Raw genomic sequence first — 26,318 nt, 5'->3', positions numbered from 1 at the left:
GTGAGCTGTTCCGATGAAGTGCCAGTTGGAAAAATATAAAGTGGTAATGTCAATTTCTATATGAATTCTCAGGTACGGAGAGGCCGCTATGAGGTTGATTCGGGATACCTTGAGACTACGATCAAAGCTCTACTTGAATAGCTCGCTATGTATCATTGAACCCCCAAGGCAATTCCCCAAAATCTAAGACAGCTGTCCAGCTTCAGAATATTCAATTTCAAACGGTAATTGAGTTCTTGAACCTATAGAGATGACCTGGGTGATGAAAGGGACCAAAAGGGCCCTTGGTATACTCCGTAAGTTAATGTAGTAGATTACCCCCACGAAAGTGGAGAAACCCCGCAAGGGCAAGTCGCATCCGCCTGTCGAAGCCACCGCAATTTATCCGCTCTAGGGATATCATTAAGTAACTGTAGCGCAAAATTCCCGGTTCGCTCCACAATCTCATTTTGCAACACACGTCACCGGAAAGAATTTAACTGAGAACCGGCGACCTCGCGTAGAGTGTACTTTCCCTCCTCCTACCCACACATACACAGCGACATCAATAATGGACTCCTTTAAAGACAAAGTCTACGTTGTAACGGGCCTCGGTGGCATCGGCTTAGCCGTTGCAAAGCAGCTTCACGCCTACGGCGCACGTCTCTCCCTAGCAGACATATCCGAAAAGACACTCAACAATGCCGTACGCACAATCACCAATTCCGACACACATGCTTCTATTCTATCGACAGTCGTAGATATCGGCTCGTCATCTGCCGTGAACGACTGGATCAAGACTACAGTCTCGCATTTTGGCAAACTCGACGGCGCGGCGAATATGGCTGGTGCTATCGGGAAGAACCACGGCGTGGGCAAGTTCATCGACCTGGAAGATGATGAGTGGGACATGCTAGTTCGAGTTAACTTGTCCGGCATGATGTTTTGTCTTCGTGCAGAGGTAAAGGCAATCATGGCGTCTGCGCCCGGAGGAATTGGAAGTATTGTGACGGCGTCAAGTATTCAGGGTTTGCGTGGGTTCCCGCTACATACGGCATATTCGACGACAAAGCATGGGGTTATTGGGTTGACACGATCTGTTGCGAAGGAGGTTGGGCCGTATATTCGGGTTAATTCTGTTGCGCCGTGGGTCTTAGTCCTGTTTGTTTGGCATTAAAGAAGGAATTGCTGATTTGATGTATAGTGGTTCGATCCAGACCCCGATGCTTGATCAGGCGGCTGTTATCCAAGGCGGGCCTGCCGTTCCCGATACGGTCATTCCACGCGTTGGCACGCCCGATGAAGTAGCGCACACAGTAGTGTTCTTGCTGAGCGATGCGGCGTCGTATACAACTGGGCAGGTGTATAGTGTCGACGGTGGGTGGGATCCGTAATGGTCAGCTCATGATTAAGCTACCTGGTGAATAGGCCTGCCCAGTCTTGTTTTACAGTCAGATTCAAAATCAGGCTTAATTCCACGCCCTTCCGACTTGATTGCTGAATTTAATTTAATTTTTTTTCCATCGTTCTAGGTTTCATTGACCTCTTATGTAAAAAAAAAGTGCTGTTGCTGTAAAGGACATAGCCTAGTAGGCCAAAATTGTTCTCATCTCTCATCCACGTTTCCCATTCATGCCTCCTATAATTAGCCCTTGCTCTGTATTTCCACTTTCATACGTTATTGCCCCGTTGCTTGAGTGCGAACCCCACACTAACTAACCAATCACCTCGCGCATCATAACGGCAATTACTTGATTGCGCAGCCTTACATACCGCTTTGGCGATGTTTGACCAGGCTTGCAAAACGTAGCATCTAGACCTGATTTGGCTAAATTCCGGGAACATGAATGGTCGGAGACAAGTCCCGGCGGGTTTAAAGGGGGTTCCTATGTGGGTTTCAAGCAAAGCTATTTAGCTATCGGGCCCGAGGCAATGACCAATGCGCTGCCGTAAACTGATCCATAGGGTAGGAGTTTATTTCGGTCACAGCGTTCGCCGGGCAAAATCATGATTCTCTTCTCGCTGTTTCTCATCAAGTGAGAGTCGACTTTTGTTAGTTTTGCGCCTCTGCCACCAAGGCTCCATTCAATCGCCATAGCTTTAATACAGGCTCATCCTTTGGCAATGGACTCGACGTCATTACAGCAATTGGCTCCCGATCCGGCAGGACCCAGCAGAAATCCAGATATGAAGCTACCGAAGAGAGAAAACATATCACTTGCTTGTACTGGCTGCAAAGCCCGCAAGTCAAAGGTATACCATGGCTACCAATCTCCTGCCCATTTACACAATTTCTAAGCAATAGCGATTTAGTGCGATGGCGTTCGACCTTGCGAAGCCTGTACCAAGAGACGTACGGAATGTGTCTTCGATGAGAACTCAGATAAAAGGCGCCGAATCATTATGAAGCGCAAAATAGACAGTCTCGAGGACGACCGCGAGCTCCTACTGCAACTTGTCAGCAACCTCCGCGGTTCCAGCAACCGTCAAGTCATTCAACTACTCAATCTCATTCGCAGTAACGCACCACTAGATGAAATTAAAGACTACATGGACAAGAAGATGCATGATGAAATTGAAAAGACGCCTGAATTGATGGATTTCGCTCGAATCATGCGGGGATCCGGAGCTCAAACGCGGCGCAGCGTCATGGATGTGAGAACACTCTCTGATGATCCGCTGTGGAAAGTTCCAGCTAGGCCTTGGACCAAAGTGTCGGATGACGATGAATTCGTGTCCCACCTGGTTTCGCTCTGGTTCACATGGTATCATCCATACTTCAACTACATGGACCGCGATCGATTTATAAAAGACATGCAGTCCGGAGATCCAGAGAATGCTCTGTACTGTTCGCCTTTCCTTGTCAATGCCATTTTGGCAGATGCTTGCGTATGCTCCTACCGCGATTAAAATAATTGATTTGAACTAATTTATTTAGGCCTATTCAGATTATCCTGAAGCGTTTGCTAACCCGGGAGACTTGACTTCTAGAGGCCAGCATTTCTATAATGAGGCCAAAGATCTTTATGAGAAAGAAGATGGCCAGGTGACTTTAACTACGATTCAAGGCCTATGTGTCCTCTTTTCAACGTACGTGACTCTGCTCACGATAAGGAACCATTCGGCTAATGTCTTGCAGTGCTTGTATGAATGGCAAGGACCGACGTGGGTGGCTCTATCAAGGCCAACTGGCCTTTGTAGCGGACGACCTAATCGAGCAACATGATTTAAGAAAAGAGTCGGCGTACGCACCAGAGGTTGTGAATCTCGCAGTCTGGGGCCTCTACAACATTACAGCGTTAGCCGTCCAAGTTCAGTCTGCTGTTCACGCTTACTGACCATAAGGCACAGGGCGACATCCCTTATATTTCACAAACGACCATTGATCCGAGCTCCAAAAACACCATATGGAATGGACTCGAGTCTTCGAAGCGATTCCAGTGACATTTGGATTCCGTATCCATCTCTAGTCGGCGGTGTCCCTGCTCATACAGCCTTCACGGTTAAGGCTCTTGCTGATCTCAATATAATCACCTTCGAATCATCATCGCCGCTTTTTCAAGGGTCTAATCATCTGGAAAATATGTCATTTTCTGAAGTGCAAGACGCCACGGACGAACTACATGCTCGTCTAGAAGCATGGAAGGCGAAACTTGACGATTGCATGAGAGAGGAAAACAACACTACACCTCATGCACTGGGTCTCCAGTATGTTACTATCCCCCTTGTAATCTAATCTCGGTGCTTACACTGTATCTAGCATGTACTGGAACCAGATTATCATGAGTACCAATGGCTATGTGGAGAAAAAGGCTATTCAAGAAGACTTGGACCCTAGAACCTATCAGTCTGTGAAAAAATTAAGGCTCACGGCGGCCAGGAAAATCGCAAGTTTGGCAGAGATACAGCGGGCCTCATGGGGATACGACCGAGTAACAGCTGGAGACGTCCAATCGTTCTCCATGGCAGAGAGCACTCTTCTAGAAGACCTCGACAATCCCGAGAGCCAGAAAGCTTTTATCAATCTCTGTATCGCCTCCAAGGCCGCTGCACGGCGCTGGCCTTTATGTAAGGCAATGTTGCGCGCTATCCAAATGGCGGCAAAAGAGTTAGATGTCACGCTTCCTCCCGAAACAGATGCCTTGTTCTCAGACCTTGAGGGCAAATGGACCTCTAGGAGAGAAGAGGACATAAGCAGCCTGTACCCTAATTTTGCGATCTATCTTAGGTCGAAGACGAATGACGAAGCGGAGCTTGACAGTTTCTTAGAGAAGTGGGACGCGTTGCGTATCGCTGAATAGGCCCCCATAGCTAAGCGTCAGACTTTCAGTATTGTTCAGTATGCCTTTGTAGCTGTATATTTATTTTTATAGTCAGTCGCAGATGTAGTCTCGGTGCTATAGTGCGCAGGGATTCTACCATTTCGCAAATATGTACTGCGAGAGACGGATGTTCGGGCGTAGAGGATAGGAGTGTATACGATTTTCGTATAAAATAGTTCAAAAGGGGTATTTTACATGAAACAGTCTTTGTAGAATTCAAAATGTTCTATTTGAAGGGAAAGATTACATACGCCATATCTTCGTGCGCATTAACGTCGTTCTGGGTGTGGGCTGCGAAACACACCGCGAGTCTCGCGGAGGGAAGGGTCTCCTTTCCAATTATGGGAAATAAATATTGTTGGAAGAAATAGGGATCTGAGCAAACGGATCGATATTATGTACACCGTAACCGTGAATGGCCGCCGGATCTAAAGAGAGGCTAATGGCCCTCGGCGTGTCTGCCAGATAATAGCAGCAGCTCCCAAAATGATCGTGCCTGCAATCAGCCTTGGAGCAATGCTCTGGATGGGTTCCTCGGCAGCTGTTCCAATATCGATATCCCGAGCGGGTAATGGGAGATATTCTAACCAAGGACCACCTTTCGAGAAACTGGCATATAATTTGGCCTTGATTCTGTCACTAAACCATGGAACAATGTGACGAGCTGCGAATTTGAGGAACCATGTATCTTGGGCTTCATAACGCGTAATTGAGCCGGAAATATCAACGACTCTTCTGGCTCGAGGGGCTTGCCCGGTAATATACTTGTTGAAAACCTCGGTCAACTGCTCAACGGATGGTGTTGGGTTTTCTTTCAACAAAGGTATGAGACCATTGGTGAAACGAGCAATACCTTCATAGGCTGTGTTACCACCCAAGCCAGGGTTGACAGTAGCCTGTGGAGATGAAAAATGTTAGTTCATTTTTTGGCCAATCAAAGAAATCCAAACCTTATGAACGGAATCGCCCATCAGAACCACCCTGTTGTGACACCACTGTGGGATGATACCTTCCTCCAGAGGTACCATTGTGGCCGTAACTCGAGATTCCCAGAGATCTTTCACGGTATACCCTGGGCCTACTAAAGAGTTTCCATACTTCTGGATATATGTCTTTGCATCCTCATCTGTGAACTGCGGGCACTTGGGCGTTCTCGTGAGTTTGGATTCTTTGACAAAAAGAAACCAAAACACAAGGCCAGTCACACCAGCAGCCGCAATTGCAGAGTAGTCATTGTAGTACACATTGTGAACCATGCCATCAGGTAAGAATTTCTCATTCTGGGAAACCGCAAAGATGCAGTTGTACTCGCTAGTGAAGGCTCCATTATATTCAGTCAGCCGGGCTTAAAACCTAGTTGATTCAGATCAGACAAACCTTCGTTGATCTTTCTAGCGAGGTTTGGATTCGTCACACCAATATTATCAGCCATAAGCTGTCGGACTTTGCTGTGAATTCCATCCGCGCCGATGAGAATATGGCCATGGTGCCGCGCGCCATTTTCAGTAGTCAGAATAATACCTTCCGCAGTTTCTTCATATTCAACGACAGCAGTTTGAGGATGCAGCTTTGACTTTTCTTTCACATGGCTATGCAGGACTTCCAGAGCCTTACATCGCTCCATGAAGACAATTGGACGTTGAAGACTATAAATGATTCCGAAAAGGGCAAAATATCAGCGTCAATCTCTTGAATGCCTCATTGCTGGTTATGGACGCTCCACCACGTTGTCCATTTGAATATAGACCTACATTTCCTCGATATTGACTAGCACATGTGAATCCTCGAAGCAGTTCCCGTTTTCATCATAATGCTTTCGGTGCTTCAATGGTTTAACCTGCCTCTCAATGTCTTCCCATACCCCCAGCTGCTCTAGAATCCGTATGGTGTGCGGGTGAAATCCGATAGAGGCCCCCAGCTGCGGTGCGAAGCCCCCCTTCTCAAAAAGCTCGTAATCAATTCCAGCGCGCTCGAAAGCTAGGGCCAGACCAAGACCCACAAGACTGCCACCAGCTATGAGGACCTTGAACTGATCCGTGTTTTGATTGGACGAAGCCATCGAGTTGATAGTATGTTTGTTAACGAGGTGTCAGAGGTGAAAAAGTGACCCGTAGTTCACACGTGCGGATAAGTTGATAGCTTCGATCACCCGGTCGAAAAGGAATAATAGTAATTTATAACATCTTAAACCCCTCCCCTTATCTCCCGCACGGGGCCCAACAGGGTCGGACGCCTTTCCTACTCAGCCTCACCAGTCAGATATAGTTGACTGTGGCCGGTCTTTAAAATCTAGCAAACCTAGAGAATGGTATCTCAGCATACTAGTACTATTACTATTTTACGCATCGCGTTTGAACTGGTGAATCAATAGGCGGTCATTCTTCTTGATTGTCAGGGACAGTTTGCAAAAGTACTTCTCAGATACGATCATCATCTTGACCCACAGAGGAGAAAATGGACGCTTATACCATGGACCTTCTGTTTCAGTCGAGAAAATGTGATATCTTATCACTTGAACCTGTCTCTATGTAGCAATATGATCATACTAAAGGTCTGGCCAAAAAGTGACAAGATGGACTAGCAGTTAGCCCCACCCACCCGAAGGGGATTTGTGCACGCTGCGGAGTAAGCCTGGCCTGCCACAGACAGGCTGGAGACTCCGGAGATTCTCGGCTCTTGGATTGGTCTCAGCTTTTCGTATTTATTTTTATTTAACAATCTCTCCGCCATCCTGTAGCCACGTCGTGATTTCCAGGGGTCGAAGGTACAATTTCGACAACACTGATCATTTCTTTAGTCTCATCCTTGTCACCGGACTTGCCACTCGATAGCTCAGATCAGAGACTGCTTAATATGCAGCTACTGCGATAATTCAATTCTTCGTTTATGCAGCTCCTTGAAACGGTTTCGCAAAGTCGAGCATTCCTTGAATCCTTCAGCTCCCAGCCAATAGGCACTGGACAGTGGGGGCGCCATCCCGTCTGGTGGCATTTGGTGGACGGACAGGACCCCATTCACGTCATCTAGTTCTCTACTATACTCAACCTGGATAGTGACACTCACCCAAAGTACGGCTGTGTTTCCAATCGCACTTCGCCCGCATTTAGTTCATTCATGGACCAAATGAGGATAGGCAACTGTCAACGGTCTGGAACGTGTTGACAACTCAATTCATTGGCCTGGATATGCGGCCTGCGATTAGTGTCCAAAAGTACTTGAAACTTTTGGAGAGATCAATCAACTATGTCCTTTTTTTTTCACTCCCTGTACTCCGTACAGAGGAATCACACTGCGTTCGGTTTACGGATTAAAGGTCCGCATTTCACCCACTTCATATCTCCGGCGCGACCACTATGCAGAGATATCCCCAATCTTCTTGAGAGCCATGTCTACTTCAGCGGCTGAGCTTAGCCTGACAGCAGATGAGCAACATATACAGTCGCTCACTTATGGTTTGATTATTAGCTCGTCACTTCTGTCCCTGATTGTCGTCAGCTTGAGAGTGAGTTTCCGCCTGGAGCGCGTGTTAACGTCGGAATCCCGGCCAGCCTAATACCCCTACAGCTTTACACAAGAGCGGTCATTATCAAGCTATTTGGGTTGGATGATATTGCCGTTTGCATCGCGCTGGTATGTCCCGATCCCTTTTTTCATCGCCGAGAAGACTAACGTAGATCACTAGGTTGTGACGCAATGTTTCAACGGGCTAGGGGTTGCTGTCGTCTATTATGGAGAAGGCCGACACTTTGAGAACGTGTCTGCCGAAGATCGAGCAACCTGGCTAAAGGTAGAATCAAAACAGCCTCTCCATTTCGATTTACCGAAACATGTCGCTGAGCTGGGATTCTCTAATAGCTCTATTATGCGGCGATGTGCATCTATCTCTACGCCTCGCTATCGGTGAAGATGAGCTTGCTGTTGTTCCTACGACGGATCTTCGTAAAGTGTACGTTTGCCAAAGATTCGGCAAGATCTGCAGACCCTGACTATGACCTGACGCTGACCACATCACCACCCAATTAGCCTGGATTAAATGGCTTACGGCGGGCTTGATGGTCTTCCAAGTTCTATTCTCGGTATCCGGATCTCTGGTTCTGGCTTTCCAGTGTGATCCTCCAAGGTACATGCACAATACCCAAGCAGTGTCTACCGACGTCTATTAACCAGGAGTATGACAGGGCTGCATTTGACTTGACAATCAAAAACGCGACTTGTTACTCTCAGTTCAAGCTGTTCCAAATCGTGTTATACCAAGCGGTGCTCATTTTTGTCGCCGATATAATCATGCTGCTTGCGCCCGTGCCAATTCTGTACGGCTTGCAGATGCCAACGAGGAAAATCGCTGCCTTGATGGCAATTTTCGGAACAGGTCTGTATAAATTTTCCAACAGGTTTCAATACTGATTTCAACTTCAGGTATAATCGCCTGTATTGCCCCCGTCGTTCGCTTCAGCACGCTAGATTATCTGCGCAAAGGGACTACGGATCTGACCTGTACGAAAACTTACCTCAAACACCTGTCCTTCATCATTCGCTAACAACACTCAATCACAGTCGATTCAGCATCGTCTCTATACTGGATGGTCATCGAGTTCAATCTAGGTCTCGTCGCCGGCTCTCTCTCATCTCTGAAACCACTCCCATTCTTCCGCCGTTTCGGGTCAAGTATAAACTCGAAAGACACCGAATCAACCGGCAACACACCACATGAGCTCGGGGAAGTCAGTGCTGGTGAGATCAAACGCAGCAGGAAAAAGGGACATTTGGGGATGGGGACGTCTATACTGGAGGAAAGTGTAAACGAGAGCCAAGAGCGCATCATTCTTACAAATCACATGGGATGAAGGTATAGAGGTATAGTCACGGCCCTCGGGCTTGCTAGCTCTTTATGTCAATTTTGAATTCCATTTCATAAATCTCATGAGGGGAGGACTTTGTAGACCTGGATAAAAATCCGGTATCCAGACGAGTGACTTACATGGACAATACCCACCAACATTGCTATTCCTTCCTCTTTACAGAAAGGCAAGAATCAGAACGGAAATAATTCTCCCGTCCAACGCCGCCTCGGAAGATCTCGATCACATTCACTCTCATCTTCTCCCTCGACTACTTCTGGTTAAATGAGACTAACACCGCCACCATGTCATCCCAGCTTCGTCACCAGGAACCCGGTGGAGAAATGGAAGTCGCCCGGGTCCACGCCACCTACACTCGTTTTTCTCAGACTAAGCCACATCATTCCCGACCGATTCAACTTCCCCCGCCAATAACCGGAAATCCCCTCAATCTCACTCTGGGAGTAATCTTCCCGATTGTAAAGACCCCCGCGTAATCGACGGCTACTACGAGCCGGTCATATGGCAATTGAGAAGATCCAAAACGGCCGTGACCCAGAAGCAGCATGGTGGCTTGAAGCTTTATACCCGAATTGAGTGTCTCGCCATGTTTTCATGTCTTGGCTCTGGTCCCTGTTCTACTTGCATGTCCACTCCTCATCCCAGCAAACCACATCGGTAATAGCCTCATTGAATAAGACGGGTCATCACGCGGTGCCACCGAGTCCATTGGAAGAGTTACGTGATTCGGTGATTGGATGCAACATTCTTGAATATTGCAGGTATAAATGCGGAGTTATCAGATCGCCATGCAAAATGAAACATACTACCCAGAAAACCGCACGCTAAAGAAAATGACCCGGTGTCTAAAAGCAAAACGCCATCTCTATGAGCTTTATGGTGCAATCGCTAAAAAGAGAGGGGAAGCAGTGGATGATGCCATGCCAGGGCATCCGCTATGACCATATGTACAGCCATGAAACTAGGCCAGTTAGCAGAGATCTTGAATATCCCAGGAAATCCAACCTACACATCACGATCGTCAGATAGAAGCAATTCGGGAGATACGCCATGGTGCCCGAATCCGCCGACATAAGTATACCATCAACAACAAATGGCCACCCATCCGAGTAATTGAGCAAATTCCAGCCCAAATGAGCATCCTGCCATCAAAAGTCAGTACAGCCAAACTCCAGAATCTGATCAGGGAACACAAACACTATCAAAAAACCCAATCGACGTATTCAAATAGTGATAATAAAGAATATCCGGCGTCGTCTCATTCCCATCCAAAACACCAATCCCACCGGGCGCATACACCTTCCCATGATTCGACGCATACACAATCGACCCACCCCCATCAAGCAGCATTTGACCGTCCTTATCCACAAACGGCCCACGCACATTCTTCGACCTTCCAACCCGAATACTATACTCCATCCCGCGCACAGGGAATCCCTCCGTGAACTTACAGCACTTCCCGTGACTAAACCAAACATAATAATACCCATCCCGATAACTCATCCACGATCCCTCCTGCGGCTTGACCCGCTCATGTGGAAGAAAAGTCAACTGCATCGCATCCGGATCCCCAGGATCCTCAATCGACAGCAAATCATCCGAGAGCGGAAGCTGCCAAATATCATGCCAGAAACTCCCGTAATTGAGATACGACTTCCCCGTTGAGTTATCCGTAATGAAGGACGCATCAATCGCATTCGTAATCGTAAACGGCCACACTTTCGAACCCTCCCCGTCGCCTGTGTGGATGACAGCCCCGTGGTCCGTCCATGGGCTCCCGTCTAGCGTGGTTGTAGTGGCGACTCCGATGGCGCTTTTACGCGAGCCGTGCGTGCTTAGCGTGTAATAGCAGTAAAACGTGCCGTCGCGCGCGATTGTCGTAGGTGCCCAAGGTCGCGAACGATTTCCTGTGTGAATGATGCTGTCGCCGTCGAGAACGGTGCCGATTTTAGACCAGGGACCGGTCATGTTGGTTGCCTTGAATATGGGCACGCTGGGGCCGCCTTTGAAGAGGTAGTAGCTGCCATTGTGCAGGATGATGTTTGGGTCGTGGACTTGGAGGTGGCCTTGGTTTGGGAGTGGAATTTTGTCGGTTGTGTCGTACACTCGTGATACTGTGGGGCCCCATTCGGACGCTGGATTCGCCCCCACTATAGTGATCAATGCGAGAATAAGGAGTCGGAGATGGGGTAGAGGCCTGGATGGGTACATTGCGAGGTGGTTTTCGTCTCCTTGTGTTGTAGATCTGGACAGGTATATCCCGCGCTGCGGGTTCACCGATTGAGGGAAGAGGCTGTAATTGCTGCCTTGGAGGTCATGGAGGTGAGGAATTGGTGCGTTTATCGAGACGGATAGCGCATGGTGCGCTGGGGAAGGATAACAACTTGAGAGAGATCAAAGGAAGCGAACGAGGAATAAATATGGAACATCCGGGCACATGGCAGGCTACATAAGTAGCCTCTGATTGAGTAATAAAAAATCAAAGCAAATCAAAAAAGAAAAAAGACCAACACAGCCATGAAAATCCGCAGGGTCCGCACGTCGATCGAACTAAACAAAAGCCAAGTGTTTTAGGCTGCCATTTTGGGATCTACTTAGTGGTACTTGTGGGCACGTAGTGGGACAGGCAGAAGCATAAGTCCTTGTGAGTCGCACTACCCCACCGTCCAGCCTGTCACAGCGCCAGGTCTCCTCACGGGACTCGCAGACTGTTGGCGCGATGAATCGAGCAACTCTGGTTGGCCGTGTCTGGTCTCTTCCTGTCGCTGTGCCTCTGGTTTCGACCCCTCTCCCACCAATGAGTTCACTTCGCCATCTCCGGACTGACTCTGTAATTTCCATGCCGAGCATATGCAGACATCATTTGTTCCTGGATCAGGAGACCCAGACCCAGACCCAGACCCAGACCCAGACCCTCGGCCCTAGTGTATGTACAACTCATGTGTACCCGACCCTTATCAGGGCCCCACAGACTTTGGCAGCCTGGCCCCCCCTCGGTTCAGTCGCAAGGCTCGCAGTGATCAACTCGCATGGATCAACCTCGCGAGCCATTGATACCGTACATGGTCTATTGGAATAGTTCCGGTTCTGCGACCGCGGCTGATATTAGCCGATCGGCATGCCCTTGCAGCCGCGACCGATCGTCAGTCGGATCATGATCTCACTGTGGACCCGGCCAAGCTCCTGAGCTCCCCTGACCAACATTTGGGACCTGATTTGGATGTTAATCTACGATGACATGGTCCGGTGATGTAATCATGCTATTCATTACACAGTCCAAATCAATGATGGCTTTTCCTGATCCACTGTACCTATCGTACTGTACATATCGGGGGGTTCGGGCGGGGTCTTAGTTGCCGAATGCGATTCCTGTTAGATCCTCCCAGTCGAATACATCTAAAAAGGGGTCGAACTCTCCGGGTGGCTGCAGCATGGTTAGAAAGGCACGAGGGTTCACAGTTCGCCGGAAGGGTAGAAGCCTTACGGTTATGGCGAGATCAGGCTGTAGGAGTATGCCGTCGAAGTCGGAGGGCAGGACGGCTGCCATTCCGCGGGTTGCGAGAAAGGCAGCCACCTATGTGGGTCAGAAGGGAACTCAATTGGTGTCCTACGGGGGAGACAAACCTGGTTGTTCTTAAAACTGCCCATACCTGGGGTTCCCAAGTGCTCACAGGTCGCGTGTCGCGAAAACAGAGTCTGCGCGAAGGAGAGCACCCGCTCCACCACTTGCTGTTTGTAAACGAGCTCCTGGGCGGGCCAGAGCTTGGCCTTGACCAGTGCGATAATGGTTGACAGGAAAAAATAGTCTTTGGCACCCTTGACGACCAGTAGAAATCGGCTTTCGAGAGAGATGAGGCCAGCTTCCACCAGGGACAAAAAGGGGTCGGGTAGGCCTGGCAGGGTGTGCATCGTAAAGATAGAGGATGACGGATGTGACGGAAGAGCTATGGATTGGTCAGTTGAAGATGAGAGGTCAGATGCTGGCAAAACATACAATTGTGGTGGTCCATGGTATGTAGATGCTGGCAGATGGATATGTAGGCTTGGAGTACCCACTCCCCAAGCGTACAAAGTGAAAGCGGCAGCGAGGTCGTGTGCAGCTGGCGCTGGGTGGAAAGTATCATAATAGCAGCATCCAGGCGGGACCTAGCCGAGGGGGCGAAAAGCGCCTCCCGTCGGGCTTCTATCGCAAATGGAGTGTGTATCGAGAGCAGAGCTTGCGCAATTTTCAACTCGATCGTGGCCTTCCGTAGACTGACTTTGTGCTGAGAAACGATATCGCTGGCGTCGGACGCACCCCAGATAGGAATCCGAGAAAGTTGTCGGTTTAACTCCAAGTCAAGGCGTTGGATTTCCTCATATCGACAGCTAATGTGAGGAGAGTGCATCAGCTGGCAGGCTTTCAGGCGAAGAGGCAGAGACCGCGTGAGGGCAACCTGGAATGAACAGTCGGTGATATCAGTCAGAGGCCGAGCCTCCGGTGCCTCGGTAGAGGTCTCGTCAATCTCTTCGTCGTCGATATTCAAAGGGGGCAAGGTGTCGAAGTCCGAGCTTTGAACCGATGGTGGCATAGCCCGATCAAAGGAAACTTGTAAGTTCAACTCCACAATCGTCGTCCAGATCCGCCGTCGCATTTCTTTGTTGAACGGGGATATACGTGCATACTTGCTTGGATCGCGATGATACCCCGACAGCATGGCATTTTGGACTAGTGAGCCAGTAGTAACCCAGGCCTTGCTGCGTTTCATGCCATGAGCATTCAGAGCAGTGACCAAAAGAATGTAGAGTCGCAAAGCACTGATTTCAAAGCGTTTAATGCGAGCATTTTCGATCCACCTTTCCGCGTGCAGGACCCACTCCACCGCCGTGTAGCATTTGAGCGGAACGGAGCTTTTTCTTGCAGACTGCTGGCATCTGCAAGGTTCCATGCGCAGGAAATCACCAGCAGGAGCTGCACCACAAACGCCGTTGACACCATGTTCGGGTCATCGACCATGGAGAAAAAGTCATCCACCTCCTTCAGAAAAGTAGGGATATGGAAGATGCGGTGTGTAGACTCGATATAAGTCAGATACAGGCCAATGAGTTCGTCGACAACCTGGCGCGGTGGCAGTAAAGAAATCAATGATAGCGCTGTAGGCTCGGGGAATGGTGTGTTCAGTGGCTTGACCTTCCATAAACCACGCTTGACCCTCTCCAGGTCAGGCCGGACTCTTGAGAGAATGGGATTTGATAATCTGATTTCCTCTGCGAAGGATCGAATGTCAGGGAACTAGACACTGATCAGAACTGAAGTGGGTAACAAATGACCTGCAAAGTACGTACCTGGGCTATTAGATTCGCATATATGCCCGAACCACTAAAACGAGTCTTAGTTTCGCGGCCTCTCATCATGATCCGAGGGGACAGATCAAGCTGCTGCGTCGGCGAAAGCTCGCTCTCAGAATCCTCGTCATTAATGCCTTTACCGTCGACCTGCGAGCCGAAGGGTATCTCTAGTTCAGGTAATGCACGTTTTGGCCGCTGCAGAAAGCCCGCATTAACATACGGTTCTTGATTGACGGCGGCTTTAGGGGCACCTAGCACAGTCTCGAGGAAGCCACGTTCACGGCCATGATGTCCTCTTCCCCTACCGTGATGGTGATGATGCGGGCCCTCATATGGGTTTGACGCGGGGCCGGGGTCACCTGTCGAAAGAAGAGTCTCCGACCGAGTTGAGGTCGGTCCTAATCCCGGGTTCGGGGATGTCTGAATAGGAGTCTGCTCATTCTGGGGCAATGAGACGGTGGAGCCTCGGTCAGAGGCGAATGCCGTAGCAGGTACAGTGGCGGGCTGCTGCCACAGGAAGCCATCCTCATAAGTACACTTTGTGGGCGTTCTGCTCTTAAGACAACGGCTACACGTCGGATACTCACGATCACATCGCAATTTGCGGCTGCGGCATTGAGTGCAGGCCATAGTGCGGCGGCGCCTTTTGCGCGGCCGCTCGGCCTGCGGAGTGTCAAACATCTGAATGTCTGCCATATATGAAGTCATACAATCATAGACATGAAGCATATAAATGGGTTATCGTTAGATCCGAGATGTTGAGTTAGGGAGCTTCGGCTTACGTGGAAAGGCCCGCTCTGCACTCCCCAATGCGGAAAGTGTGTCCGATCCACCCCCACTATAGATTTTCTCTGCCTCACGGCGATTGAGAAACTATGTAACGTGCACGAGATTTATTCTTCCTTGCATTCTAAAGACATTATGTCTAGGGAATGTGACTGGGAGATCTCACGCTGAGGCCACCCACTCCGTCTGTCTCCCGTGTACCGGTTCCCTAAGAGTTGGATGAGTAAGATTCTCAGGATCTGACCTTATAGAACGCGTTGCTCTTATTGAAATCATCCGATCAAGTATCTGATCTGCACGAATGCCTTGGCGAGTCTTCTCTCGGTGTGCCGAATGATTTCATGGTGAGGTTGTGCGGGTCCATTGAGAACGAGTCAACCAAGTTACGCTCTCTGCTGTCTGCTATCCGATCAAATTCCACATGACGGGCCATTCGCTTCGTACTGAAACAGATACGATATCAACAAGATGACAAGCGCTAGCCGAATTTCGACATGGTTAAGGATCATGCAGCCTTGCTAATCTCACCCCCACTTCCCTTTTCTGCACTTCAAAATGCCAAGTACAGCTCCGAGACACTTACACAGAACACAATAGAACGGAACAACCCCATCGCTAGCTCGGATTCCGGGTCCTCAAGCTCAGCTTTGAGCAAGTGGACCTCGATGCCCGGATTGAATAACCCATTACCCTCGTCGCTGGCCAGTGCGCGTTTGGCTGCCAGATAATTAAAAGCGACACCAAGACTAATTCTCAAAAAAAAAAAAAAATGAATGCAAGAAAGCCGAGAAAGTCTCAGTCTCCTTTATCAATTCAGAATCTTCAAAGACTGGCGATGCCGATCTCAGAATTCAGGGTCGCCCGTGCAAAGGTAGGCCATTTCCAGCCTGGAGCTGAACGACACTGACGACTTCAGGGCCTTGCTATCTTCACAGCCGTAAAGGTTTGGAGCGGTCGGCTCCATTCGGTTCGGGTCAGGGCTGATAGTCGCTCAATTACCTGATGGCAGCTGATCCGCCCCATCTGCCATGGCGACAGGCGGCATCGGGCTAGGCGGCCAGATTTTTGTAATTGTGTTGAACAGCGATGCGGTCATGAAGACATTTGTCCAATCTAGATATCTCACTCTCGGTCGTAACGTCTCCGTCGCTTTGGGACCTTGGGGTCGTAGCAGCGAGATCGCTGGCGCTGTCGGCTCTCAGAGCATGGTGGGTATGTTTGCGTACTCGAAGACTGGCGGTAAATTCGGTGGGAGGTCATTCAAGGGCGGAATCATTGGCCAGCGACTCGAGACCAATAAAAAGATGTATGGCGCGGAGCTCACAGCAAAGCAATTGCTCAGTGGGAAGATTTCTTCACCACCGGAGGCTGAGCCTCTCATGCGGCTTCTCAATTCAGAGCAATTCTATGCACAGCCAGGGGTATCGTCGATGGATGCTCTTCCTACCCCCTATCAGCAGTTGGCTGAGCTGCCTGCTGCTTTACCCAATGAGCCCAATGGATCTCCAAATGGAAATCATGAGCTCGACACAGAATTGCCTCTAAAGGTTGCTGAACTGGGCTCCGGGCCACAAAATACAGTCTATAAAATGCTTGCTGGTCAGAATGGCCGCGCAATTTATGAGCTAGATGCATCGCAGCCGCTTACACAAGAGCAATTATCTGCGAAGTCTCCCATTGCAGCATGATCTTCTAAGAAGCATATTACAAGAAAAGAGTTTCCCACTCCGCCTTCGTAATGTAGAATTCTTTTCCTTTCAATTGGTCTTTGTTTTTGTGTATTCCATACCAAATTCCATATCGTATCGATTATGCCTTTCTCGAGTGTTGTAAATTTCTCAATGGCTTTTTCCCAGATGTAGAGAATTAGGCCTCTTTCCCATTTTTTAGCCTTCTTTGCGCTGTTTAAACACTTTATCTAGCCCGTAGTTTAATCTACACATTACTACTAAGTAGGCATGGAGTAGGCAACCACATTCAGACAGGACGCCTCGGAGAAGAAATTCTACGTTGATTGCCTTTATCACTTTTTTCTCCGCTGAATATAGGATTTCCGCGCAACATGTCAATCTTCGAGATGTTTGACCGGCCCGAGTAGAACGAATTTGCCGTTCTGCAAGCGAGAGGTAGTAACCATGGGTAGTTAAAGGGAAGCAAATAAACCGAGATAATTAAAAGTGTATTCAATGCAGATAAGGTGTAATGCTCAGTAGTTAGTCAGCGGAAAGTCCTAATATCCGACTTCAAGTCCCAAAGAAGCAAAGGTGATCGGGACTTCCTCGGCTTTAAGCGTTCGGAGCTTCCGCTCGGAGATACTGGAGTATATGAACTCCAGGCACCGACAACTCAGAACAGAGATGTTTCACTTTTCAATTAGCCAGCGCGCATCTCTTACTCTGACTTAGCTGACCTGAGGCAATTCACTTCGCATCGTAGTCATGTTACGTTCTTTGTTGTCACTGGGTCGGACCCCCGACTATCTCTTCCCCAAGGTGGATCCTACGCAGGACGGTCCTGACTGCCTCAAAGACTGCGCCGACTGCACAACGCAGTTCCCAGACAAAGTGAAAATCGAAACTTCAAGACCATTGTACGGCCACATCAAAGAATTCCACTCCCACGTCCTGGTCGCGACGGGGCGGTCCGATTGGAAGGAGAAAGTCGGACAGGAGAAAGGGAGTCTGATGGAGGCATTTGATGAAGGTTCAGCCAAATCCAGACTCGGCGTACGGATTTCCAGTCCTCATTTCCGCTCCTCTACTGATAATCCTGCAGCGCATCATGGTCTCGGCATCAAATATCCAACCCCTAGACCACTCAGGCGACAATTCGACCCCTACAACGGTACTCATTCTCCCAGCATTCACATTCGTGGACTCTGTGTCACAAGCAGACGTCCCGGACTTGGTCAACCGATACATCGACAACTATGACGAAAAGATCGACAAATCTATTGTTACACCAGACGCAGGCATGAACGCCCGCCCTTGCGAACTGGACTACGTGGTTCTACTGTGTTCGCACCGACGACGAGATGCGCGCTGTGGAATTACAGCGCCTCTTATCAAACGTGAGCTCGAGCGCCATCTTCGCCCCCTGGGTCTTGATCGTGATGCGGATGATTCACGGCCTGGTGGTGTTGGCATTTTCTTTGTCTCGCATGTTGGGGGCCACAAGTTTTCTGCTAATGTGCTTGTTTATCGGAAGAAGAATCAGCAGATGATCTGGCTTGCGCGAGTAAAACCAGAACATTGTGAGGGTCTAGTCAAGTATACTATTCTGGAGGGGAAGGTTGTCCATCCTGAGTCACAGTTGAGGGGTGGGTTTGACAGGGTGCGGGGGCTGACGAGCTGGTGATGCGTTGTGAGACTGAGACTCGGCATTATTTGTTCTCCAGCCAAGTACTCACTGCACACTCATTCTCATGCGTCAAGGTCGCTTCACAGCTTTTCATTTGCAAAATCACAACATTTACAAAATCATATAGACTATTAAGAGGTGCTCAAACCACTGTTTGACGCTGTCAAACTTCACAACGCTCAAACCAGATCATCTCTCCCTTCAAGCTTGGCTCCACATCCATTCCAACTTTCCTGACACTCCCCGTGGAGTCAATCCAAAACTCCACGATGAACGGCACCATCAAAGCAAGATTAAAGGTCTTCGTCCTACCAACAAAGAAATTTCCACTAGCATGCGTCAGGTCCAAGACACTAGGTAGAGCGCCTTGAGTCTTCTCAGTAAACAACTTTCCATCTTCAAACTTGATAGTGACCGAGGCATTAGCCGGATGCTTATACGTCCCCGCATATTTCTCCAGGTCCAGAGAATGAGGAATTGGAGGATCAGGAAGTCGAAGAAATAGCCGCTTCTTGACATCCTCCGTACTCCGCTGTAAATCCTCCATCATTTGCTCGCGCTCCTCCATCTGTCTTTTGAAGCAAGCAGTCATTCGTTCATTGAGTAAAGGGTCAGTGGAAGGTCCAAGCAATTTATCGATAAGATGAATAACCAGTTTCAGGGTCCCGTTCCTGGCGGTGGCCGAGTTCCCCATCATGACGAACCCGAACTGTTTATCGGGGATGAAGCCCACGAAGCTTCCATACCCGGGCCAACTACCAGTATGATGATAGAGATTTTGACCGCGGTAGTTATCCACGAACCAGCCTAGAGCATATGCGTGGTATGGTGAGGGTAAGTTCAGATCACCTTCCTCGAAATGGAAAGTTCGGGGCTTGATTAGGGAATCGTGGTCTTTCAGAGGTCCAGATTTCTCAATCTGTTCTCTGATCCATTTAGAGTAGTCAAGGACACTGCTGACTATCGCTCCAGCGCCAGTGTTTGCTCTCCAGCTTGGTTGGCTCTCTTTGGAGTAAAAGCCGCCCTCGCTATCGGGTGACCAAGTATATCCTTCTGCAATTCTGCCTGCGGCTGATGGGTTCGATTGGGCTTCGGGGACTCCGAAAAACGTTTCATTCATGTTAAGTGGTTCCCAGATTCGCTGTTTAAGAATCCTTCCTAGAGGAATGCCTGTTATTTCGTGCAGGGCATGTGTCACTGCGATGAACATGTTGTTGGTGTACTGGAAATGAGTCCGAGGGGGGTGTGAGATTGGCAAGTGCCGCAACGAGCGAACGAGGTCTTGAGGGGTTGCATCTTCTGGCGTATAGCTTAGCATCCAGTTGTGGCCTGGCTGCCCTGTTCTGTGGGAGAGCGCGTCCTCTAGCGTGGTGTGTGCAGTGAGGTAGTCATCCGCCAGGGCAAAATCGTCTGGGATCAGAGAAGAAATGGGCGTGTCCCAGTCAATTGGAGACTCGGTGTATTTGCTATCTTTGATAACCATAGAAGTGGCTGCACTGGTGAAAGCTTTCGTGGTACTAGCGGCCGGAAATAGTGCATCGGTTGTCATGTTCTTGTTCGGGAACTCTGCCAGTCCATAGGCCTATAATTCATTAACGGATTGATAGCCACTCACATCCAAGCGATTTCCTACCTTGGAATGAGTGTGAGCTCCGTGCACAATAGCGATAGACAATCCCGGGATCTTCCATGTTCCAAGGGTATCAGTGACGAGTTGATCGAATTCGGCATTGAATGGGGACTGTTCGCCAGTAGCAGTCATATTTAGAGAGCGGATAGTCATACTAGGCAGGTTCTCGAATGGGTATTATCAGCTCTAACCAGGCGGGGCCGGCCACTTTATAGTACTGAGCCTTGATTCAGGCCACTAGGCGGCGGACAAGCATCATATGCAACCTCTTAGGTCATCATGGCGGGGAAGTACAGCTCGACCAAGAAGATAATCTGACGGGACCTCCGCATTTGATTGCTCGGCTATTTTCTGACATCTGTCTATGCATTACTTTAGAGATCTCCTAGACTTCTTTTGTTCATTTTCAAGGCCTCCTTCTAAATGACTTCAAATACGTCTGAGGTGATAATTCGCAGCTGCTGATCTAGAATGCTTTGTCATTCATGGTCTGGCTGCAGTGTACAATGCTGCAGCCTGGTAGGCACACACATTCTGGTAGCATTGCAGCAGACATCTTCGTATGCCATTAGATATGTGAGGCAAGATATAGTATATTTTAAATTACAATCTATTCCCATGGTAAATGGAGTTTGGGTGGAAGTATCAAGGACCCTAGCCTTGGAAGGGTTGCGGGCCGACGCGACGTCACCGCGTTAATTGGTTTCGCGTCGCGTCTCCTTTCTTACACCTTCGCAATGCAACAATGACTGGCCACGCCCTCACTTTTCGCACTGAGATCGCAGACCAGGCAGTTGCAGTTCGTGCCGAATTAAAGGTCTGGGAAAAAGAGTTCGCGTCAACGCACGGCGGGAAAAAGGCTGGCCGAGACGACATCAAACAGAACCACGAAATTGGTGAGGATGGTCCCGAGCTTGGGTCTACAAGCTTGGAATTCTGTTTTCCAATGCGATTGAAACTCACTGTTGCTTGTAGCTGCGAAATACAAAGAGTATACCCGACTTAAAAATCTCGAGGCTTCCCTGGCCCGACGCGAAAATCGTCGACAAGAACACCCTGAAAGCCACTCCAAAAAGCGAAAATATGCGTCGCCTCCTGGTCCAGCTGGATCGCATATCAAAGGAACTCCGCGCAAGTCATCCAAAGGACTCTTTGCGACTCCATCCAACAACCGCACCAAAGAGATCCATCCCTCGCAGCTAGATCCCTACGACTCGCCCTCGACCTTCCGCAGACTGTTCAGTCCCAGCACACACCGGCAAAGTCTTCCCGCACCGTCTCCTTTGAAAGCAGTCATTGGCCCTACGCCCCAGCGCGATGGTAAAACCCTCGGTCTATTCGATATGCTGTCCGAGTCAGGCGGAAGTCATGCGACACCCTCCGCAAAGAAGCAAAAGGATATGCTAGGAGCAGGATTCCAAACTCCTTCCAAGCGCAAGACATTCGAACCCATCGCAGAAGCCCCAGATGAGGAGGAGGAAAGCTCCAGATTGTCGCGCACCCCAGCATCTTCAACGAAACAATTCTACCTAGCCAATCTATTCGCAACCCCGACCACAATGCGTTATGCCGCCATGGTAGAGGCGGAAGACGAGAAAGCAGACCAGCGAAATGCATCACTATCAGCAGCCGCCGCGTCACCAGAGCCACATCCTTCAGAAACACCATCTTTCCTCCGCCGCTCCAACTTCAACCGCCTCCCTCCGCTCACACACAACAACAGCGGTGGCCTTAGTCCAATCGCGTCTAGAAAACCAGTCCAATACGCCGGAAGAGGCCTCTCGCACATTGTCCAAGGTCTTCGCGCAATGGAAGAAGAACGTAACGACGATGAATGGGACATGCTCCGCGAATTAGAAACAGAACAAGAAGCCGTCAACATGGCCCCAGAAGACCACTACCCGGAACAAAAGGGCAAGCCATATAAGAAGAAGGGCCAGAAGCGCACGACTCGCCGAGTCATCATGCGACCCGTTGCGCCTCGTCCCAAATCAAAGCCGGAGGCTGCACCCGTCGACGATAGCGATGATGAAGTTGTAGCTATTCCTGAGACACAGCTTGCAGATTCCAAGGGCGAGGAGCAAGGGATCGAGATCCCCGACGATGTTGCTTCTTTGCATAGCATCGAAGCTGAATCGGACTATGGGACTGAGCCTGATATGGACTCGGATGACGATCCTGGATTGAATGAGCGGCCTAAGCCATTGGCGAGGGCGAAGAGCTTCTCGGAACGCATCAAGGAGGCTGTAGGCTTTATGCCGAAGGCTAAGGTAGTACCGGTGAAGGCCCCAGAGCCTGAGACAGACGACAAGGAGGAGAAGACGAAGCCTCCTAAGAAGGTCAATCCCCAGGCTCATGCAAACTATCGCTCATTGAAGATTCATCGAGGGAGGGGGAGGGGCGGGGGACGTTTCCGGAGGAAATAAGTTTAAAGATGCAGCTTTGCTTGTATTCATGAAGTCACGATTGCATTTGTTTTATCATGGATAGGCTTACTATTCATCGGCGGCAACTTATTCTTTGCATTTTCTATTTAGCATTGATTTATGGGCAGTAATGGACTGAGCTACTTCGGAAGATGGATATAAGGCGCATTGTCATATGGTTCGTATGTAGTTGTCGTGAGGTTATTCTATCGCATGGATTTCTAAACTTTCTGGACTTTTAATCTGGTATATATCGATCTAGAAGGTCTCGGTTCCTCGGTGGCCTCGGACGGCGGGTTGAACGGGCTCTAGGAGCATGTGAAGGATTGCGCTCTCCAGGTCTCGAGATCCGATCGAAGAGACTTCGGTCATGTTCACGGTCTGGGGATTTACTACGACGGTGGGCTGCTTCTTGGTCTCGAGATGGCCGACGAGCCGGACGTTCTAGCCTTGACCTGTCTCCGCCGCCACCTCCTTCAGGAGGATACTGCGCAGGGCTTCGGCTACGCGCAAGCCTTGGATACTGCACATGACGATCCCAGTCCTGTAACGATGAGTAAGGACTCCTCAACCAAGCCAGTAATTCATGTAAGAACAAGCGCGCATTTTCACGACCGACAAAGTCTCGAAGTAGCTCCTCCGCCTGCCCCGCGCTACCCTTGATGTCGACGGTGCGCAGAATTGCAATCACATACTCGAGGAGGAACTCGGCGTTGTTGGCTCTACGTTCTTCCAGCCTCTGGAGTCCTGGTCGAGCTGGGCCGGCTAGCTGGTGTTCTGTATCCGGATTCAGGAAAGCAAAGACCTGTAGCTCGCGGCGGATCCATTTCCGAGCGCGCGAAACGAGCGTTTCGTCGCGGTTGAAATGTTCCGGTGTCACTTCCGTGTATTGTGAAAGCCGATTTGACCCGACTCGGAGGGAGTATAGTTGGTTGCGATAGACGTTTCGTCGCACGGCGAGAGGGTCATCCGAGGGAGCTAAAGTCTGGCGCGGAGGAGGTCTGTGTCGTCGCCTTCGGGAATGATCCGTTAAGAGGCCGCCTGCGAGAGCTCGCGAATGAGTTCCAGAGGTCTGGTGAGACTCTTTCGACGGTTGCGTGAGAGGAACATTGTATGTTTTGGCGCCCCGCGGGTCTTTCAGGTCATATTGCACCTTCGCAAGTTGAACCTTGCCTATTTTTTGAATCAGTCAATGTTCTTGAATCACACTCCTGCGTGTCATCAAGGTCCATACATAGTGGACAGTTCGGCTGCTGCTCCAGCCAGCTCAAGAGACACAGGTAATCGAAGTTGGAGTGTTTGCACGGCACAGCAACACAGGGCTCAGTTATAGTCTCCAGGCAAATCACACAAGGATCACCTTCAGCTTCTTCATCTTCCACTTCTTTGAGTGTCCTTTGGAGAATTTCCCGCTGCAAGTCCCCCTCCATGGGCAAAGGAAGCAAGAGACGGGCGAATGGAGGCAGGAGGCCGCTACCGCACCGGTACCGCCCGCGGCAGAAAAAGATGGCGACTGCTTCGGTGTTGCGATTGCCTTCCCCAAGCCTCACAACATGCTTCGCTATTGATAGTCCTCTACCTGCTGAGAGCTTAGATCAGAATCCTCTGATGCGTTCTGCAAAGGCCGTCATATCTGAGAGATTAGCCCAGTTGGGCAATACAACATCCAGCATGACCGCAAATGCGCCGCGATCATACACCACGACCTCGCTGAAGCGTTGGTCTGTCTTGAACAAAGAGCTTCCTTGTTAGTTTACACTTACCGCCGCAAGGAAGAGTATTCGTTGACTCTATCCAGCTGTCTCTCAAATTCGAGCAATCCATGTTTATGACTTTGACAACACCCGTGAGACCCCCGCATCTCTTCGACTCACAAGTCAAGATGCTGACGCTGACGCTTCACCTCTCTAGTTTTTCTGAGCCCACTTCCCAACCCGCAGTTATGGAACGGAGGTACGATTGGATTCCTTCAGGCATATGAGAGCTTCGCAAATGGCGGCTGGTGGCACGACCCTACAATCCTGGCTGCTACAGGAAGTGGAACCGAGATCGAGGAGCCTCGAGGATGGCAAGGATGCTGGAATGAGCAGATTGTATATCACTCCTTTTCCAATTGCAATGCGCCCTTGGCTGACTGATACAAGATCCGCTTGGTGAGACTTAGTATGGAACAGAAAGATGCCCTGACTGTGCTCTTGACCGGCCGAGGCGAGGCTAAATTTGGCGAGCCCATCAAACGCATGGTGGCAAGTCAGAACCTCGATTTTGATTTGGTCGGGCTGAAGCCCGAGGTTGGGCCCAACGGCCAGCGCTTCACTTCTACCATGGCGTTCAAACAGAATTTCCTGCAGGATCTTCTTTTCACTTACAAACAGGCTGAAGAAATTCGTGTTTACGAGGACCGTGTCAAACAGTGAGTCTGGTTAGGCATCTTAAAGTATTACATGTGTTAATGTTGCTTTAGTGTGTCCGGCTTCAGGGATTTCTTCGAGGATGTGAACAGAAAATTGCAGAATGAACCTGATGCTCCTCGAACGCCCACGACGGCTGAAGTGATCCAGGTCTCAGAAGATACCAGATATCTCGACCCGGCTACCGAAGTTGCGGAGGTGCAGCGAATGATTAATTCACACAATCTTGCGTTGGGCAATCTCTCCGGAACCAAGAATCGGATGCGCATTAAGCGGACAGTTTTCTACACTGGGTACTTGCTTTCTGCACAAGACTCAAACAAAATGGTTGAGAGTCTGCTCGTACCGCTTTTGCCTCCAGGGATGTCTGAAGCAAACAATTTAAAATACATGGCTAATAGCATCCTTATCGCACCCCGTCCCGCTCCCAAGTCCATCTTGGAGAAGATTGGAGGCATGGGAAAGAAACTAAGCTGGCAGGTCACTGGAACCGGATGTTATGAGAACAGAGTTTGGGCGGCTCGTGTGAGGCCCATTCCAGCTACAGAGACAATCTACACTGAAAATTCCACCCCTCTCATTGTCCTAGCTGTTCGCAAAGGGTCACGCCCAATTGATGCAGGCAAAATCCAGAACTGGCACCCCGTTCCTGCCGAAATGGCCATGACCTTTGAAGCTATTATTGGTGAGAAGGTGGTTCTTCGGGTCGAGGCAGACAACCCTCAGGAGGGCGAATGGGAGAGCCAGTTCATGAATAAAGGTCACAAGAGGCGCTTCCAAGACCGAAACGAGGAGATTTTATACCCTCAGTCTGGCCAGACCAACGGATACGAAGGCTATGTGCAAGCGCAAGGCCAATCGCATGGTTACCACCCGTATCAGAATAACCGCAATAACCACGACGACGGTCCCCGCAGGGGCTCGGGTCGTGGTCGTGGTCGTGGAAACGGGCGCGGGCGAGGTGCTCGGGGAGGCCGTGGCCGAGGTCGTGGCGGGTCAAACCCCTACTACAAGTCCTTGGATGATCAAAGTGGACATGAGCCAACGAATGATTCCAAGGGTGGCAATGCAGGTGGTGGGTTCTCAATGGACTACTGAGCCATATTTGAGCATCAAGGATGGTAGTATGCTTCATGCTTTGTGAGCTTTCTATTATTTTTCGATTTGTTCCAAGCTTGCATCTGGTTATGGCGCATCATAGATGGCTCTGGCGTATC

At 49.7% G+C, this 26,318-nt stretch overlaps 12 protein-coding genes across 12 annotated transcripts; 7 read left to right on the top strand and 5 right to left on the bottom strand.

Moving 5' to 3' along the window:
• Positions 1-550: 550 nt before the first annotated feature.
• On the top strand, positions 551-1,373 carry N7443_007713 (SDR family NAD(P)-dependent oxidoreductase; the record flags this gene model as incomplete). The annotated part of the gene is made up of 2 exons (XM_056887769.1): positions 551-1,125; positions 1,184-1,373. 2 exons carry the CDS (start codon positions 551-553, stop codon positions 1,371-1,373), a joined length of 765 nt encoding a protein of 254 aa, XP_056739460.1.
• A 1,009-nt stretch (positions 1,374-2,382) lies between these two features.
• N7443_007712 (fungal specific transcription factor domain-containing protein) lies at positions 2,383-4,280 on the top strand (the record flags this gene model as incomplete). Its single annotated transcript, XM_056887768.1, has 5 exons — positions 2,383-2,868; positions 2,918-3,069; positions 3,119-3,277; positions 3,331-3,687; positions 3,740-4,280. 5 exons carry the CDS (start codon positions 2,383-2,385, stop codon positions 4,278-4,280), a joined length of 1,695 nt encoding a protein of 564 aa, XP_056739459.1.
• A 449-nt stretch (positions 4,281-4,729) lies between these two features.
• Positions 4,730-6,360, bottom strand: N7443_007711 (FAD-dependent oxidoreductase; the record flags this gene model as incomplete). The annotated part of the gene is made up of 4 exons (XM_056887767.1): positions 4,730-5,197; positions 5,252-5,622; positions 5,679-5,947; positions 6,053-6,360. 4 exons carry the CDS (start codon positions 6,358-6,360, stop codon positions 4,730-4,732), a joined length of 1,416 nt encoding a protein of 471 aa, XP_056739458.1.
• Positions 6,361-7,686: 1,326 nt separating this feature from the next.
• On the top strand, positions 7,687-9,145 carry N7443_007710 (uncharacterized protein; the record flags this gene model as incomplete). The annotated part of the gene is made up of 8 exons (XM_056887766.1): positions 7,687-7,803; positions 7,866-7,931; positions 7,984-8,088; positions 8,157-8,247; positions 8,325-8,421; positions 8,480-8,670; positions 8,718-8,795; positions 8,856-9,145. The coding sequence occupies 8 exons, from the start codon at positions 7,687-7,689 to the stop codon at positions 9,143-9,145; spliced, it is 1,035 nt and encodes a 344-aa protein (XP_056739457.1).
• Positions 9,146-10,095: 950 nt separating this feature from the next.
• N7443_007709 (uncharacterized protein) lies at positions 10,096-11,371 on the bottom strand (the record flags this gene model as incomplete). The annotated part of the gene is made up of 3 exons (XM_056887765.1): positions 10,096-10,121; positions 10,170-10,302; positions 10,358-11,371. 3 exons carry the CDS (start codon positions 11,369-11,371, stop codon positions 10,096-10,098), a joined length of 1,173 nt encoding a protein of 390 aa, XP_056739456.1.
• Positions 11,372-12,509: 1,138 nt separating this feature from the next.
• On the bottom strand, positions 12,510-15,184 carry N7443_007708 (putative C6 transcription factor; the record flags this gene model as incomplete). Its single annotated transcript, XM_056887764.1, has 5 exons — positions 12,510-12,734; positions 12,785-13,104; positions 13,155-13,957; positions 14,014-14,432; positions 14,486-15,184. 5 exons carry the CDS (start codon positions 15,182-15,184, stop codon positions 12,510-12,512), a joined length of 2,466 nt encoding a protein of 821 aa, XP_056739455.1.
• A 1,118-nt stretch (positions 15,185-16,302) lies between these two features.
• N7443_007707 (Tubulin binding cofactor C) lies at positions 16,303-16,962 on the top strand (the record flags this gene model as incomplete). Its single annotated transcript, XM_056887763.1, has 1 exon — positions 16,303-16,962. One exon carries the CDS (start codon positions 16,303-16,305, stop codon positions 16,960-16,962), a length of 660 nt encoding a protein of 219 aa, XP_056739454.1.
• Positions 16,963-17,712: 750 nt separating this feature from the next.
• On the top strand, positions 17,713-18,631 carry N7443_007706 (sucrase/ferredoxin-like domain-containing protein; the record flags this gene model as incomplete). The annotated part of the gene is made up of 2 exons (XM_056887762.1): positions 17,713-18,000; positions 18,050-18,631. The coding sequence occupies 2 exons, from the start codon at positions 17,713-17,715 to the stop codon at positions 18,629-18,631; spliced, it is 870 nt and encodes a 289-aa protein (XP_056739453.1).
• A 166-nt stretch (positions 18,632-18,797) lies between these two features.
• On the bottom strand, positions 18,798-20,417 carry N7443_007705 (uncharacterized protein; the record flags this gene model as incomplete). Its single annotated transcript, XM_056887761.1, has 2 exons — positions 18,798-20,216; positions 20,268-20,417. 2 exons carry the CDS (start codon positions 20,415-20,417, stop codon positions 18,798-18,800), a joined length of 1,569 nt encoding a protein of 522 aa, XP_056739452.1.
• Positions 20,418-21,009: 592 nt separating this feature from the next.
• On the top strand, positions 21,010-22,690 carry sld2 (the record flags this gene model as incomplete). The annotated part of the gene is made up of 2 exons (XM_056887760.1): positions 21,010-21,160; positions 21,240-22,690. The coding sequence occupies 2 exons, from the start codon at positions 21,010-21,012 to the stop codon at positions 22,688-22,690; spliced, it is 1,602 nt and encodes a 533-aa protein (XP_056739451.1).
• A 238-nt stretch (positions 22,691-22,928) lies between these two features.
• On the bottom strand, positions 22,929-24,120 carry N7443_007703 (RING finger domain protein; the record flags this gene model as incomplete). Its single annotated transcript, XM_056887759.1, has 2 exons — positions 22,929-23,863; positions 23,934-24,120. 2 exons carry the CDS (start codon positions 24,118-24,120, stop codon positions 22,929-22,931), a joined length of 1,122 nt encoding a protein of 373 aa, XP_056739450.1.
• A 241-nt stretch (positions 24,121-24,361) lies between these two features.
• On the top strand, positions 24,362-26,199 carry N7443_007702 (rRNA 2'-O-methyltransferase fibrillarin-like protein; the record flags this gene model as incomplete). Its single annotated transcript, XM_056887758.1, has 5 exons — positions 24,362-24,437; positions 24,489-24,536; positions 24,602-24,783; positions 24,835-25,103; positions 25,155-26,199. 5 exons carry the CDS (start codon positions 24,362-24,364, stop codon positions 26,197-26,199), a joined length of 1,620 nt encoding a protein of 539 aa, XP_056739449.1.
• Positions 26,200-26,318: the final 119 nt, after the last annotated feature.

This window comes from Penicillium atrosanguineum (genome assembly GCF_028827265.1).
Source record: "Penicillium atrosanguineum strain IBT 20685 chromosome Unknown utg000006l_segment0_segment0, whole genome shotgun sequence".
NCBI classification, from domain to species: Eukaryota; Fungi; Ascomycota; class Eurotiomycetes; order Eurotiales; family Aspergillaceae; genus Penicillium; species Penicillium atrosanguineum.
This window is presented reverse-complemented; position numbering and strand designations above follow the sequence as displayed.